General features: G+C 46.5%; 2 protein-coding genes across 3 annotated transcripts in view; both read right to left on the minus strand.

Moving 5' to 3' along the window:
- Window positions 1-13,876, minus strand: part of ABCA13 (ATP binding cassette subfamily A member 13) — a 351,070-nt gene that overhangs the window by 327,244 nt on the left and 9,950 nt on the right. Inside the window, exons 7-11 of the mRNA XM_061415367.1 lie at window positions 13,073-13,272; window positions 11,205-11,332; window positions 10,407-10,507; window positions 9,530-10,066; window positions 7,396-7,583 (exon numbers count right to left, since the gene is read on the minus strand). Of these exons, the coding sequence (XP_061271351.1) occupies window positions 7,396-7,583; window positions 9,530-10,066; window positions 10,407-10,507; window positions 11,205-11,332; window positions 13,073-13,272 (1,154 nt within the window). The remainder of the gene's footprint in view (window positions 1-7,395; window positions 7,584-9,529; window positions 10,067-10,406; window positions 10,508-11,204; window positions 11,333-13,072; window positions 13,273-13,876) is intronic.
- On the minus strand, window positions 7,163-13,829 carry LOC133245796 (ATP-binding cassette sub-family A member 13-like). Of its 2 annotated transcripts, XM_061413359.1 has the most exons (5): window positions 13,073-13,829; window positions 11,205-11,332; window positions 10,407-10,507; window positions 9,887-10,066; window positions 7,163-7,583 (listed from the first exon to the last, which is right to left on the minus strand). In XM_061413359.1, the coding sequence occupies exons 1-5, from the start codon at window positions 13,294-13,296 to the stop codon at window positions 7,392-7,394; spliced, it is 825 nt and encodes a 274-aa protein (XP_061269343.1). In that variant the 5' UTR covers window positions 13,297-13,829; the 3' UTR covers window positions 7,163-7,391. The 2 variants fall into 2 exon arrangements, with proteins under 2 accessions (XP_061269343.1, XP_061269342.1); XM_061413358.1 differs by lacking the exon at window positions 7,163-7,583 and having other exon boundaries at window positions 9,121-10,066.

Genomic DNA, 13,876 nt, shown 5'->3' on the forward strand with positions numbered 1-13,876 from the left:
AGTTGGGATTTGTCCCATTTATACAAAGTTGGTTTAACATTATATATATATTTCATTAGCATTTCAATAGCATAAAAACATTAAGACAACTACAATGAAAAACTACAAGTTGTTAAGAGAAAGTAAAGTAGACACAAATAAACAGAGAGATACTCTATGTTCATGAGTCAGGAGACTCATTATTACCAGAAAAATATCATTCTCCCTTAAATTTATTGATAGATTCAATTCAATCCAATTAAAAAGTTCTAGCAGGATTTTGAGAATCTGACAAGTGTTCAGATTGGAAATTGCAAATGACTTGGAATAGCTAAAAACTTTTTTTTAAGAAAACGCAGTTGGAAAAATTTCACTTGACTTTAGGATTTACCATTAAACTATAATAATCAAGATCAGGTGATACTGGTGCAGAGATGACTGGAACAGATGAAACAGTGCAGAGAAAGACCCATGAATTTGCACAGTGTATTTAACAACAGTGCAAATGTAGTCAGTGGAGAGAGAAGAATTGTCACAATAAATTTTTCTGGAGCAACTGGATCTCCATGTGCAAAAAATAATAAAATCTGATATACACCTACATCATGTATAAAAATTCACTCAGAATGCACCATAGACCTTGTTTAAAACCTAAGGCTATTAACCTTCTAGAGGAAAACATAGCTCAAAAATCTCTGTGACCTCGAGAGCTAGCAAAACTTCTCAGCTACAATACCAAAACCATGATCCACTGCGGAAAAAAGAAAAAGAGAAGAATTTGATCAAAATCAAACCTTTTGCTCCTGGATGACACTGTTGAGAAAAGTGGAAAGACAGGCTTGAGAGTAGGAGAAAATATTAGCAATGGACATATGTGATAAAAGGCTTCTATATCTTACCTTTACAAGGAAATTTCAGACTCAACAATAAAGAAACATACAGACTAATTTTAAAACTGGGGAAATGATCTGAATAGACAATTCATGACTAATGATGTATAGAGGATACGTAAGCACACGACAAGATAGCTGTTCAAATCACTAGTCACAGTTGCGAATGAAATCCATAATGAGATACCACACCCACTAGAATGGCTAAAAGTTTCTACACTGACCACACGAAGTGCTGGTGAGGATGTGGCAGGATCAGAGCTCTCTGGTAGAAAAGGTGCTGGTTGAAACTGCAAAAGGTACAACCTTGAAAAACAGTTTGTCATTTTCCTAAAAAGTTAGGCATGCACATACCATATAATCCAGCCATTTTACTTCTAGAGGGAAAAAAAGCATATTTCCATAAAAAAACTTTATTTTCAGTAGCCCAAAACAGGAACCAAATTGTAACTCATGTGAATGGATAAACAATCTGTGATGTATCCACACTCAGCAGTCAAGAGGACGCGTAACACCTCATGAATGAAGCCGAAGCTAATTAGTTCTAATTAATGACAGTAAGTAAAAGATGTCAGAGAACACGCTATATAATTCCATTTATATATATATATATATTTCTAGAAAAGGAAAAAACTAGTTGATGGCAACCAAGGGCAGATCAGTGGTTGCCTGGGGACAGGAGTCGGGGCTGGAATTAACACTGGGAAGAGGTGGGCACAACCCTATCTTAACTATAATGATAGCTTCATGGATACACACACACATGTCAGAACCCAATAAATAGTATATCTAACATGTGAGATCTGTTGTTCAGTTCAGTTCAGTCACTCAGTTGTGTCCGACTCTTTGTGACCCCATGAATCGCAGAACACCAGGTCTCCCTGTCCATCACCAACTCCCAGAGTTCACTCAAACTCATGTCCATCGAGTCGGTGATGACATCCAGCCATCTCATCCTCTGTCGTCCCCTTCTCCTCCTGCCCCCAATCCCTCCCAGCATCAGAGTCTTTTCCAATGAGTCAACTCTTCGCATGAGGTGGCCAAAGTACTAGAGTTTCAGCTTTAGCATCAGTCCTTCCAATGAACACCTTTAGGACTGATAGCCTTTAGAACGGACTGGTTGGATCTCCCTGCAGTCCAAGGGACTCTCAAGAGTTTTCTCCAACACCATAGTTCAAGCATCAATTCTTTGGTGCTCAGCTTTCTTCACAGTCCAACTCTCACATCCATATATGACCACTGGAAAAATTATAGCCTTGACTAGACAGACCTTTGTTGGCAAAGTAATGTCTCTGCTTTTGAATATGCTATCTAAGTTGGTCATAACTTTCCTTCCAAGGAGTAAGCGTCTTTTAATTTCATGGCTGCAGTCACCATCTGCAGTGATTTTGGAGCCCAAAAAAATAGTCTGACAGTATTTCCACTCTTTCCCCATCTATTTCCCATGAAGTGATGGGACCGGATGCCATGATCTAAACATGTGTGATCTGTTGTACATAGCAATTATATTTCAATAAAACTAATTTTTAAAAAGAAATCCTTCTCATTTAAGGCAAGTAATTTAATCTCTCTAGCACCTATTTCAGAGGAAAAATTACATAAAACTTGCAGTTTTTATGCTTCACTGAGTTCCCACTGCAATTGATTGGCTTATGTGTATATAATTTCATAAGTGTTTAAGACAGGGAAAAAGATGGTAACCATCTCGAAAAAGAGCACAGGTGTGTATGATTAATATCAGATTTTTTTAAAGCAAATGCTACCAGAAAAACCAGTCTGTATGGTATAACTTTTTTAAACAAAAATAAAAATAGGATCCAGTAAAGTGAATTCCGTGGCCACTGTTTGTGGTACAGTATTACTCTGGCATCATTTTTGTGGGGAGAAGAAGGAACTAGCATCTATGGCAACTGCCTAACAGTACTGCACTAGGCATTTTATGTACATTAGCTTGCTTAATCCTCATAAGGACCCAGTAAAGTAGACCGTATAATTTCTATGTCACCAAGGAGAAAACTGATTGCAATGGGAGGCCAATAACTCACTCAGTAAAGTCTGTATCACAAACAGGGTTTGCTCCCAACTCCATCTGCCTGCAAAACTGCCTGCACTGCACAGTTCAAATGCTTACAACAGAATCCAGTTATTAGAACACTTAGTATCTCTATTATAGCTGAAACTCCAATACTTTGGCCACTTGATGGAAAGAGCTGACTCATTTGAGAAGACCCTGATGCTGGGAAAGATTGGGGGCATGAGGAGAAGGGGATGACAGAGGATGAGATGGTTGGATGGCAACACTGACTCAATGGACATGGGTTTGGGTAGGCTCCGGGAGTTGGTGATGGACAGGGAGGCCTGGCGTGCTGCAGTTCATGGGGTCACAAAGAGTCAGACATGAGTGAATGACTGAACTGAACTGAACCATTATAGATAAATAACAAATTCTTATCACGTGCAGTTGGTTTTGTTTCCTACTGGAGGAAGGGAAATATGGAACGTGTAACCTAAAGATGAACGCTGACCAATAGGCTTTGTCCTAGTACTATGTTGTCTTGACATTCGCACTCTGATTCGGTACATCTGACATGGGCTCTCAGACGGTACTGATGCCACTGATCCAGGGACCACACTTTGAATAGCAAAGATATATGTGAATCAGGAGTGTGTAACTCATCCAACACAGTCAGGAAAGGGCCCAGAGCCACTAACTTCCCTTGACCATTATTAATCAAATAATGTTTCCATGTGACCATCAAAACTGCCTGACAACACATTCACTACCCAAAGCCTTAAAATCTGAGTGTGTTCAATACAGAAAGATTTGCAGGTCTGATGTAAAACATGATGTATCAACATGTATGGAATATATGCAGAACTTTGCAGAGGGGAAAATGTACAGTCCTAAAAGCATATATTAGAAAAGAAAATCTGAGAATCAAAAATCTAGAAAAAGAACATCAAACTAAATTTACTAGAAGGAAGGAAATAAAGACCAAAAAAAAGATTAGCGAAATAGGAAAAAAACATACAGCAGAAACCAACAAAACTTAGTTCTTTGTCAGAAGAGGCTGTATTTCTGCAATGGAGCATGTTTAGGCAGAGTTAAGCTCCTGCAAGGATCCCTCCAAAGGGAAGCGACTGGTCAAGCTTGCAGGCACCACAGTGAGGATTTCTGGATTTGACACTTAGTAGTTTTGTGACGTCCTCCAGGGATGTTGTCGGGAGCCGTGTTAGCCATTACTGACAAAATGGAGGCATGGCCCCAACTCCCTCTCCTTGTCCCGCAGGCATGGACCCGGGATGAAGGACCTAGATCTTGTGATTCTGACTTGTTTTTTCCTTTCCTCGGCTGAGTTGACTGAAAAGAATATTAAGGTGCTTATTATTCTTGAGAGGACATGAGAAGGCACAAAGCCTTCTGCAGTTGTGCTCAGAGAATAATTCATAAAGTTAATCATTGACATTTGTTCAAGGATCTTTACAAAAGAGTGTTCCAGGATGAGCACATAGGCCACAGCTTGAGGCCATGGGAAGGATTGTTATCTGAAATTTATTTGTGAAGGAAATGTTTATAGCAAAGGAGCTTGCTGAATTTAGGGCTTAGGAATAATTAGAAATAGTTAGAAGCTAAAGATTTAAGGAATGTTATAATGTTAGCATATTTTACTACAGCTTATAGAGATTAGGAATTTTAGAGATATTAATAGCTAGAAGCCTTTTTAGGAGATAGTGAGACCAGGATACTAGGGGCAAACAGGATTTACAAAGATAAGAAATAAACTGAGGTTTGTGGTATGCAGCCCAGATATAAGCACGAGTTGAAATGTAATCACAAGTTAAAGCAAACACAATTCTGAGACAACCCCTGAAGCAGAAACTCCGCTTGAAGGGCAACAGTGATTTATGGAGACAATAAATCTGGGTGAGGGGAAATTGAAAACGTCAAACCTCTGACCTAATGCTTTTGTCAAAGTATAAAAGAGAACCTAAAGCTTGAAATAAACATGCAGTCCAAAAAAGCTGAATGAGAGGCTGCATCGTTACTCGCCTACACCGCTCATCCCTTCAGGCTGATTCCCTGGCTGCTGGAGCTGGACTCTGGCAGGATGTAATCTGCATGAGCTCTGGAATGAAGTTATACCCAGCTCATAGGTTGCCATGAGGATTGTGTGTGATTATCAATACTAGAGACTTCTGAACCTGGGCCTCTGGCTGATGGTGAGTATGTTTGTAGCCCGTGTTTCTGGAAATGGTAGAACTGTGCAGAAATATGCGATGAAAAGGAGGACAAGGTGTTGAAGCAGGAAGTTAACATGTAGGTTGTTGTTTTTTAGTCGCTAAGTCATGTCTGACTCTGTGACCCCATGGACTGTAGCCTGCAAGGCAAGAATGCTTCCCAGGCAAGAATACTGAAGAGGGTTGCCATTTCCTTCTCCAGGGGATCTTCCCAACCCAGGGATTGAACCCATGTCTCCTGCATTGGCAGGCAGATTCTTTACACTGAGCCACCAGGGAAACCCAACATGTAGGATGAGCACCCAACACAGAAGAACAGGGCCAACCCACTGGAGAAGCCACATGGACCCAGCTCTGTATATGGGGTACATAGCCTGGAGAGTAACAACAGCGAATGCAGGGACCCCTCTCACGGCTGATGAGTCTGATACCAAGAACCAGAGACATGGGGTCTCTAGCAGCCCCTCGGATCAGTTTGAGGAGGAAGGAAGGAGTGTTGGATGGACACGGCCACAGAAAAGGAACAGGAAACTGTCATCCCCAGGCCCCAATCCCCAAGCTCAAGACACAGGGGCTCCAAGGAGATGCTGATGACCGCATGGGACCAGAGCCTATGTAACACAGGAGAACCAGGCACATGGTTCCCAAGGTAGATGGAAGCACACCCCCGGCTCTAGACCCAGAAGAAGCTGACGCAGAGATGGAGGTGTCTCCCTGCCAGCATCTTCTCTAAAAGCACAGCTTCTCGGAGACCAGTATGATTCTCTGTGAGTTCTGTAGTTGCAAGTTGTAAAGTTCATATTTTAAGGGGCTTTTGGCTCTGACACTGGTACGGAGAGAGGGGAATCTACTTGCCACGGGTACTTGGGGCAGGCACACTGCCAAGGGAGGTGGTACCGCACACAGAGCATCTGGACTTTCAAAGGCTGGGTTACGATGAGTCTGTACAGATAAGTATTTATGGGCCAAACTGGGCCAGTTTAAAGTGGAAGCAGTCACTGTGCTGGGACCTGTGGTCAGTCTTGTTACCACTGATAGAGTAAACGGGAAAGCTCAGTGTGCCTGTGCTGGCAAGCCCCCGCTGTCAGCCCCCTCCCCTCGGTGGGACTGCTTGTCTCTGAGGAAGCTGTGCTGCCACAGCAAATGGGGAAAACACCCACATGGCTGGAGTCCAGAGCACCGACTTACCCAGTGAACTGTTCTGGATACCCTCCTGCTTATTCACATATCGAGCCACTTCGCAAGTCTTCCTGATAAACCCCATGAAGGCTTTCCAAAAGTGTGTGTGTTCCAGGAATGATTGTGCTTTCTCAAGTGTATCAAACATCCTGCAATTAAAACCAATCCAGAGAAAACAACTTTTAATAATGATTTTCCAGAAGGTCTTATCACAAACTCATCTAAGTACAAATATATACAAATGTCTGACAGTCTGATTATACAGGACATTAGAACCTTTGAAATCGTTTTCTTATTTATGAACATTCTGATCCTGATTTGCAAAATGAGGAAAAATTATTTTATGGAAATACATAAAACATAAGACAACAAGCCAAGAGAGGAGAAAGTGGGAAATTAAAGGATACGATATGAAGCGAGTTCTGAGTTACAAAAAACACATTTCCCATTTGACATATTCGACTTTGAACATCCTAGCAGCTGAGGAGAATGGAAATTCATTACACGTACAATCCATGGTTTGAGAAAATAAAAGCAAGGCGGATTTTCTGGAAAAGCACAGCTCCTTTGAAAGCCACTTGCTGGCGATTCACGCGAGCATCCTGGGTGACGTGATAAAACAAGCACCTTGGGGAACCTCCCTAGTGGGCTAGTGGTTAAGAATCTGCCTGCCAGTGCAGGGGATGTAGGTTTAAACCCTGGTCTGGGAGCTAAGATCCTACATGCCCCAAGGCAACCTTAAGCCCTCTCACCTCAACTAAGACCCAAAGCTGCCAAAAAAAAAAAAAAAAAAAATATATATATATATATATATATATATATATATATATATATTCTTAAATAAAGCTCCTTGGACTAAATGAGGGTTCTAGATTTCCTGTGAAAGATTAAGCCAATGGTTAAAAGGGACTGTTTACTATTTTATACCCTGTAGATGCTTTCCAATAGTACCAAACAGGCTAATAGTTTTAAAATAGAAAAAAAAATTAAGTGACTATTTATAAGTAGAATATGCCACGCTGACCTATCGTTCATATAGAAGGCAGCCACAGGAATCCCTTCGGTTTCCGATTGTGCAGACGTTTTCCACCTAACAGCTACTACTTACACCGTGGAGAAAAGCTGGTCCGCACAGTCAGCAGCGGAGACATCAGCTCTCAGTAGCCGCAGGAGCCGAGTGCAGGGCAGGCTCGCTTCCTGCAGCTGTGCCCCTAGGTCCTGCCAGTCCGGGGCATCTTCTGGTATTGAAACTGGCATACTTGTGTGCCCAGTAATGGCTGCTTGCAAAAGATGACTCTGAAAAGGCAGATACAGCATGGCTTGTGGTCCATAAAGTGATTAAACTGTGGGCAATGGTGATGCAGCCTTGCCCTGTTCTCACTCAGCAGCGGGTCCCTTTGAACTGCACCATGTAGGGTTGGGACCACCAAGTCCTGGACTTGTGTGTCTGTTCACTTGAACAAACCCCAAATTCAGCTGCAGGCAGACGTCAACCAGAGAGCACCTACTCTTCAAGCCCGTCTGTACTGGCTTGTTGCCCACATGATCCCAGTGGAGCAGACTTCCAAGCATCACAGCCCTGTAACCGGTCCCTGCAGCTCATTGAGGCCAGGCTGGGACCCACGTTTAACCAGCACAGAGCAGAAGGACACGGCCCTTCCAGCCCCACCCTTTCTGAGAACATCGGCTCCCAGCCCCACTCTCTTGCCTGGGATCCCAGGCTGCCACAGGAGAAGTGTGGCTGCCCTGCTGGGGGCCACATGAAGAGGCCACAAGGAGCAGAGGGACCCTGGCACTTGGAGGAGACAGCCGCCCCAACCCATGTTGCAACTACCCCCAGGCTCCCGCAGCTAAAAGAGAGGCATCTGGTGGGACCATCAGAACCACCTGCTACACTCTAGGGGTTCGTTACTGACACATAGCCTAAGCCCCATCAGAAAGGCTATCACGTGTACATAAATATATGAACATAAAGACCTCACAGCACCAGCAGATGCTGGCTCTATTGGCTCCAAGTGTGCTGTGTGCTTAGTCATGTCTGACTCTTTGCAACTCCATGCCTGCCAGGCTCCTCCATCCACAGAATTCTCCAGGTAAGAATACTGGAGTGGGTAGCCATTCCCTTCTCTGGGGGATCTTCCTGGCCCAGGGATGGAATCTGAGTCCCCTGTATTGGCAGACAGGTTCCTTACCACTGAGCCACCTGGGAAGCCCATGGGCGCCATGACATAGGCCTTACAGATACAGAGAAACATGGGTGGGCTTTCTGTCGGGAAAGACTTTACAAACTGAGAGCAGGAAAACGGCTGTGCCAACAGGCGATGGCTTCTGTGCCTGCACACACCTTCCCTCTGGCCAGCACTCTCCCCGAGTTCTCCTTGCTTCCAGTCCCCAGCCTCCTTACGAGCTCATACACTCATCTGGGAGGACGCACCCCACTGGGGACCCAGGCTGCCCCCCGCCCTCCTCAGTCAGGCCGGCGTGCACCCCTCCACCCACAATCCCTCACAGAGCAGGTGCAGAGAAAACACCAACTGGACTGACACGCTACCCTGGTGGCTCAGACGGTAAAGAATCTGCCTGCAGTGGGGGAGACCCAGCTTCAATCCCTGAGTTGGGACGATCCCCTGGAGAAGGGGACGACTACCCACTCCAGTATTCTTGCCTAGAGAATCCCATAGACAGAGGAGCCTGGTGGGCTACAGTCCACAGGGTCACAAAAAGTTGGACATGACTGAGCAACTACACTACTGCTACTACTACAGTTCACTAGTTTCATCTTTTCACTGATTTTATTCCATGGTTTATATGAAAGAAGATAAACGTGAAACAGGAAATACTGAAAGTGAGATGAACTATCAATAAAAAGGATGAACGTTCATATAACTTCCAGTGTTCAGTAGGGCTTCCCTTGTGGCTCAGAAGGTAAAGAATTTGCCTGCAATGCGGGAGACTCAGGTTTGATCCCTGGGTCGGGAAGATAACCTGGAGAAAACGGAATGGCAGCTCACTCCAGTATTTTTGCCTGGAGAATCCTATGGACAGAGGAGCCTGGCGGGCTACAGTTCATGGGGTCACAAAGAATTGGACATGACTGGGCAGACACGACAGTGTTCAGTAGGAAAAACATGGGCTGGACTTGACACAGTCCTTTTCACTAATGCTGCACACTTTGCACACTTAGATACTGGGGGAAGGCAGCCCCAGGTCCTGGGCACGACGTAGGGAGAGCACATGCCCACCAAGCTCTGGCCACTGGAGCTATAACTCGGACCACCGCTGACTGACCTCCGGACACGGCTCCACCCGCTGTGGCATTTGCAGCTGGAAGTGGAGCCGGATACAGGGAAGCAGATGTGACCTGGGGACAGTCCTGGGTGCTCTTGGGGAGATCCGTTCAACATCAAGTAGATTTTGGCCAGGTGGGGCACACAACCTCCTAAGGCGGCCAGACAAGGTCTGGGGTCCCGGGGCAGCTGGGGCTCGACGACATCAGCAGCTGCCTCATAAAACCACAGCTCCAGGATGGATATCTTCAGTGAATCTACCTCAGGAATGAGCTCCCAAGGCCCGGAAGAGGCCAGATGGTGGGTACTCACAGAGTCCTGCACGGACCCAAGCAGCTTGTGTAAAGCGTTGGCCTCGCTGGAGGGGAGAGGACCACAGGTCAGTCCCCCGAGGGCCTCCTGGACGCCAGCCACTCTGGGACGCAGGGGAACTCCCGTCTCCAACAAGCACCCACCAAGGCAGAGAGAAGTGGCATTCTTATTCATCAGCAACTAAGACAAACAGAGGCAGGGAGAGCAACGTGAGACAGTTTCTGAGCCAGAGGCCACGAACAGGAGCCAGACTTACAAGAGAAAACAAAGTTCCTCTAAAATTGCCTACTGGGACTTCCTGGTGGTCCAGTGATAAGAATCAGCCTGCCAGTGCAGGGGACACGGGTTCCATCCCTGGTTGGGGAAGTTCCACATACCACACAATATGGCCAAAAAAAGGCATAAAAACTGCCTACTGTTCTCTTTACTTTGCTAGAAAAGCAGGAGCAAAAGGAAATACCACTTGATTTTCTCGAGTGTTCTAGCCAAGTTGTTTATTTATGATTCTTTGCTGTTTTACCTGCTTTAACTCCTTAAAAAGCATGTCCTTTTCCAGTTTCGATTGGCCAGGTCCATGGGATCTAGAGTTGTTGGCAGAAGCCTCGAGGCAAATGAGGATTTCTGAAGGACAGAAAGACGGGTTACTGTTCAGCCCCTCAGGTTGTTCCGTGCCTGACTCAACATGTGGCTGTCAAATAACAGACTGAACCCTGGAAGCAGGCGTGTCAGCACCCAGACTTGCGGTCAGACATTCCTGTCTCCCTGAGGAGGGAGCTGAGAAAGTCACCACGATTCTGGCTCCTCTTTCTGAAGACTCACGAGGGGAGGTTCCGTCAGCCACCTCGCTCCACCCCCACCATGAGAAGGGACAGAACCCTGACTGCCCAGTGCACACGGCCGCCTCCTGGGACCACAGTCATGGTCTCGGTCAGGGAACGGTGCTGGGCAGACGAGGGGGACAAGGCCTTCGGCCCAGGAGGATGCCAGGGCCGTGGGGAGGGAACAGAGGAGGGGTGTGAGCATCAGTCCCACCCAAGCACCGGGGATGGGAGTGGATGGGACAGCAGACCTGGTCCCAGGAAGGAGCCCATCCAGGCCCCAGGGAGGCTGACAGGGAGCAGCAGGGTGTGACCTCCAAGGCGACAAGCTATTTATTCAGCCTGGACGTGCCAGGTCTGAAGCACCTCGGGCAGTATGTACTCCACGCCTGCACCTCACCTGCAAACCCGACAGGTGTCTGGCAGCTTGGAGTCTGCCCTCCCTGCGCTCACACTTGCCCTGATGTGCAGTGTGGACAAATAAGCCTGGCACTAGTTACCTCGGACGAGGTGTAGATCCTGGGCCCCTGCGCTCCTGAGAGCCCCGTCTAGCTGGAGCAGTCTCGTCAGGGCCAGCCCCGGGGGCAGCTTCCGGAGGACGCGCTGCAGTCTCTGCATATACAGTAATCTGAGGGCGGAAATATACAAATGAAACACGATGGAAAGCAGTTCACGGGCCTCCTTGGGAAATAAAATCCCGCTCACGGGAGAATCCCCCACAGCTTCAGGATTTCACGTCCCCACAGACACAGATAACCAAGTTCCTGACAGATCGTATCCCCTGAATCCTCCAATTTGGAGATTATTTTAGGCTGAACATGGATTAAATACGCTCTTTACCCCAAAACAGAAAAGTTTATTCTGAGTAGTGGGTAGAAGAGACAAGGATTAGGATAAAATTCCAGGTGAGATTTAAAGACATTTGCATGAAACCTGAGTTATTAGAAAAAGTTTTGCACAGAAGTGTATTTTAAGAGTGTTTCAATGTCCAGATGGTGTGTGGTGGAGTCCAGGCTGCCCAGCTCCAACCAGACCCCTGCACCCTGTTAGGTGGCTTCCATAACAGGGCCTGACAGGATGACCGCGGGCAAGTCGCATTCCTCCAACTCTGGGTCACTCGGGAGGATGCCTGGTCAGTGGGCTCAGAGCACGATGTGGTCACTGATGCCCCGAATCCCTGAGAAGCCAAGAGCGGGGGCAGGGCTCCTGGGGCCCCCAACACTGTGGTCCATCACAATCCAGGCAGGACCCTGGGCAGAAGTGCCAGGACACACTGGAAGTTGGCAGGATTGTTAAGATGACCCACTGCAGTGTCTCTACTGATGTGCATTAAGTAACAGAGGTGCTATTTTTAACAGCTTTAAAGTAGACAGCCAAGCAGGGAAGGTTTTAATGCCCTCGTTCGTGTTCTGTATGTGAAGCTCTCATGAGACAGGACCATGTGTCTCATGATTTCTCCAGCTAATCGGGCAAGTGTCTGCGGCTGGCTGACCCCTCACCCCTTCTGTGGTGCCTGCCCCTCCCTCCTGTGGGAAGCCTCACCACAGCACCCACATGCCCTGGGCAACCACTCAAGTTTTGTTCTATTCAAAGGAAAGCCCTAACTTTAGGAGTTTAATAGTTGGATGGCATCACCAACTCAATGGACAAGTCTGAGCAAGCTCCAGGAGATGGTAAAGAACAAGGAAGCCTGATGTGCTGCAGTCCACGGGGTCGCAAAGAGTCAGACGTGACTCAGCGACCGAACAACACAAGATTCATCAAATCACTACAAACAGCCACCTCCGCTGAAGAAACAGACCCCATGCCACTCTAGACTCCTCCCTCCTCCATGTGAGTGCTGGTTTCAGTATCTTAAACACGAAAACACGTGACCCACCTTTCCTACTTCTGAAATATTTCTGGACCTCACGTAAACATTTCAACTACACAAAAAGTTATAAAGAAATAAGGAAATAGGTACTTCCTTACAGGAAAGGACCTTTAAAATATTTTTGTTCATTTTAAAACAAATATCAGAGACAGAAGACCTAAAGGTCAAGAATCTGAAAACCGCCTCAAACATTGTACCCTCATTGGTTGTTTTTAAACCTGTACAGGCATGTCAGTTCAGTTCAGTCACTCAGCCGTGTCCGACTCTTTGAGACCCCATGAATCGCAGCACGCCAGGCCTCCTTGGCGTACAGGCACGTAGATTGCTGCAAACAATCCTACCAGGGTCCACAATACAAGCCTCGCACTTCGCAGCTGCTAACTAGCCCTTTGTTGTTTAACTGGGGTTGCACAGAAAGCATACTAAGAGTCATGCACTCTTTAAAATTGGAGTTGTCAAACCTCGTCAACAACCAAACAGGAAAAAGTGCCTTACATCCTGGTAGGTGTGTGGCTGCCTTCGGGGCCATCTGCTGCCATGCTGTCATTCAGGAGGAGGAGAGCGGCCTGCAAAGCCCTGACCACCTTCCAGGGCTGGCTCCCCTCCCCAGACTGAGTCCTCAGTGCCTCCAGGCCACGGCCAATCCCCGCCAGGACCTGCTGGAAGAGGCTGCCTTTCCACTGCTGATCAAATACCTGAATGTCAAGAAACAGGAACATTGTTATCAACAATAATAAACTAGAAATGATAGAGTTTAGTTAAGAAATAGTAACAGAACTTCCCTGGTGGCACAGTGGATAAGAATTCGCCTCCCAATGCAGGGGACACAGGTTCGATCCCTGGTCTGGGAAGATTCCATATGCCAAGGAGCACCTAAGCCCACGCACCAAAACTACTGAGCCCGAGCTCTACAGTCTGGGAGCCACAACCTCCGGGCCCACAAACTATAACTACTGAAGCTCACACCCCCTAGAGCCTGTGCCCAACACAAGAGAAGCCACTGCAATGAGAAGCCCATGCACCACACTGAGGAGCAGCTTCCACTGCTGCAACTGAAGAAAACCCACCCAAACCAACAAAGACTCAGCACAGCCAAAAATAAGAGGAAAAAAGACAGGAATAACAACAGACTATTCCAGGTGACAGATGGCCTGTTTTTATGTGGTTGGCAGATTGAAACACCTGTTAACAACTGTATTAGGGTTTCATTTCTACTCAGAAATTAAAAATTGCAAATTGCAACAATGGATGCATGCAATTGTTTCATTGGCCCAATTTCTCTTTTTCCTTCCCCTCTCC

Source organism: Bos javanicus, chromosome 4 (genome assembly GCF_032452875.1).
Source record: "Bos javanicus breed banteng chromosome 4, ARS-OSU_banteng_1.0, whole genome shotgun sequence".
NCBI lineage: Eukaryota > Metazoa > Chordata > Mammalia > Artiodactyla > Bovidae > Bos > Bos javanicus.

Bases quoted from the DNA above. Each gene is read 5' to 3' on its own strand.
- LOC133245796 (XM_061413358.1), bottom strand. From the start codon at position 13,296: ATGTTCCTGTTTCTTGACATTCAGGTATTTGATCAGCAGTGGAAAGGC. The intron at 10,508-11,204 runs GTAACTAGTGCC...TCTGTCCTTCAG, and splicing joins GGATCTACACCTCGTCCGAG to AAATCCTCATTTGCCTCGAG. The intron at 10,067-10,406 runs GTAAAACAGCAA...TGTTTGTCTTAG, and splicing joins TTTTTAAGGAGTTAAAGCAG to TTGCTGATGAATAAGAATGC.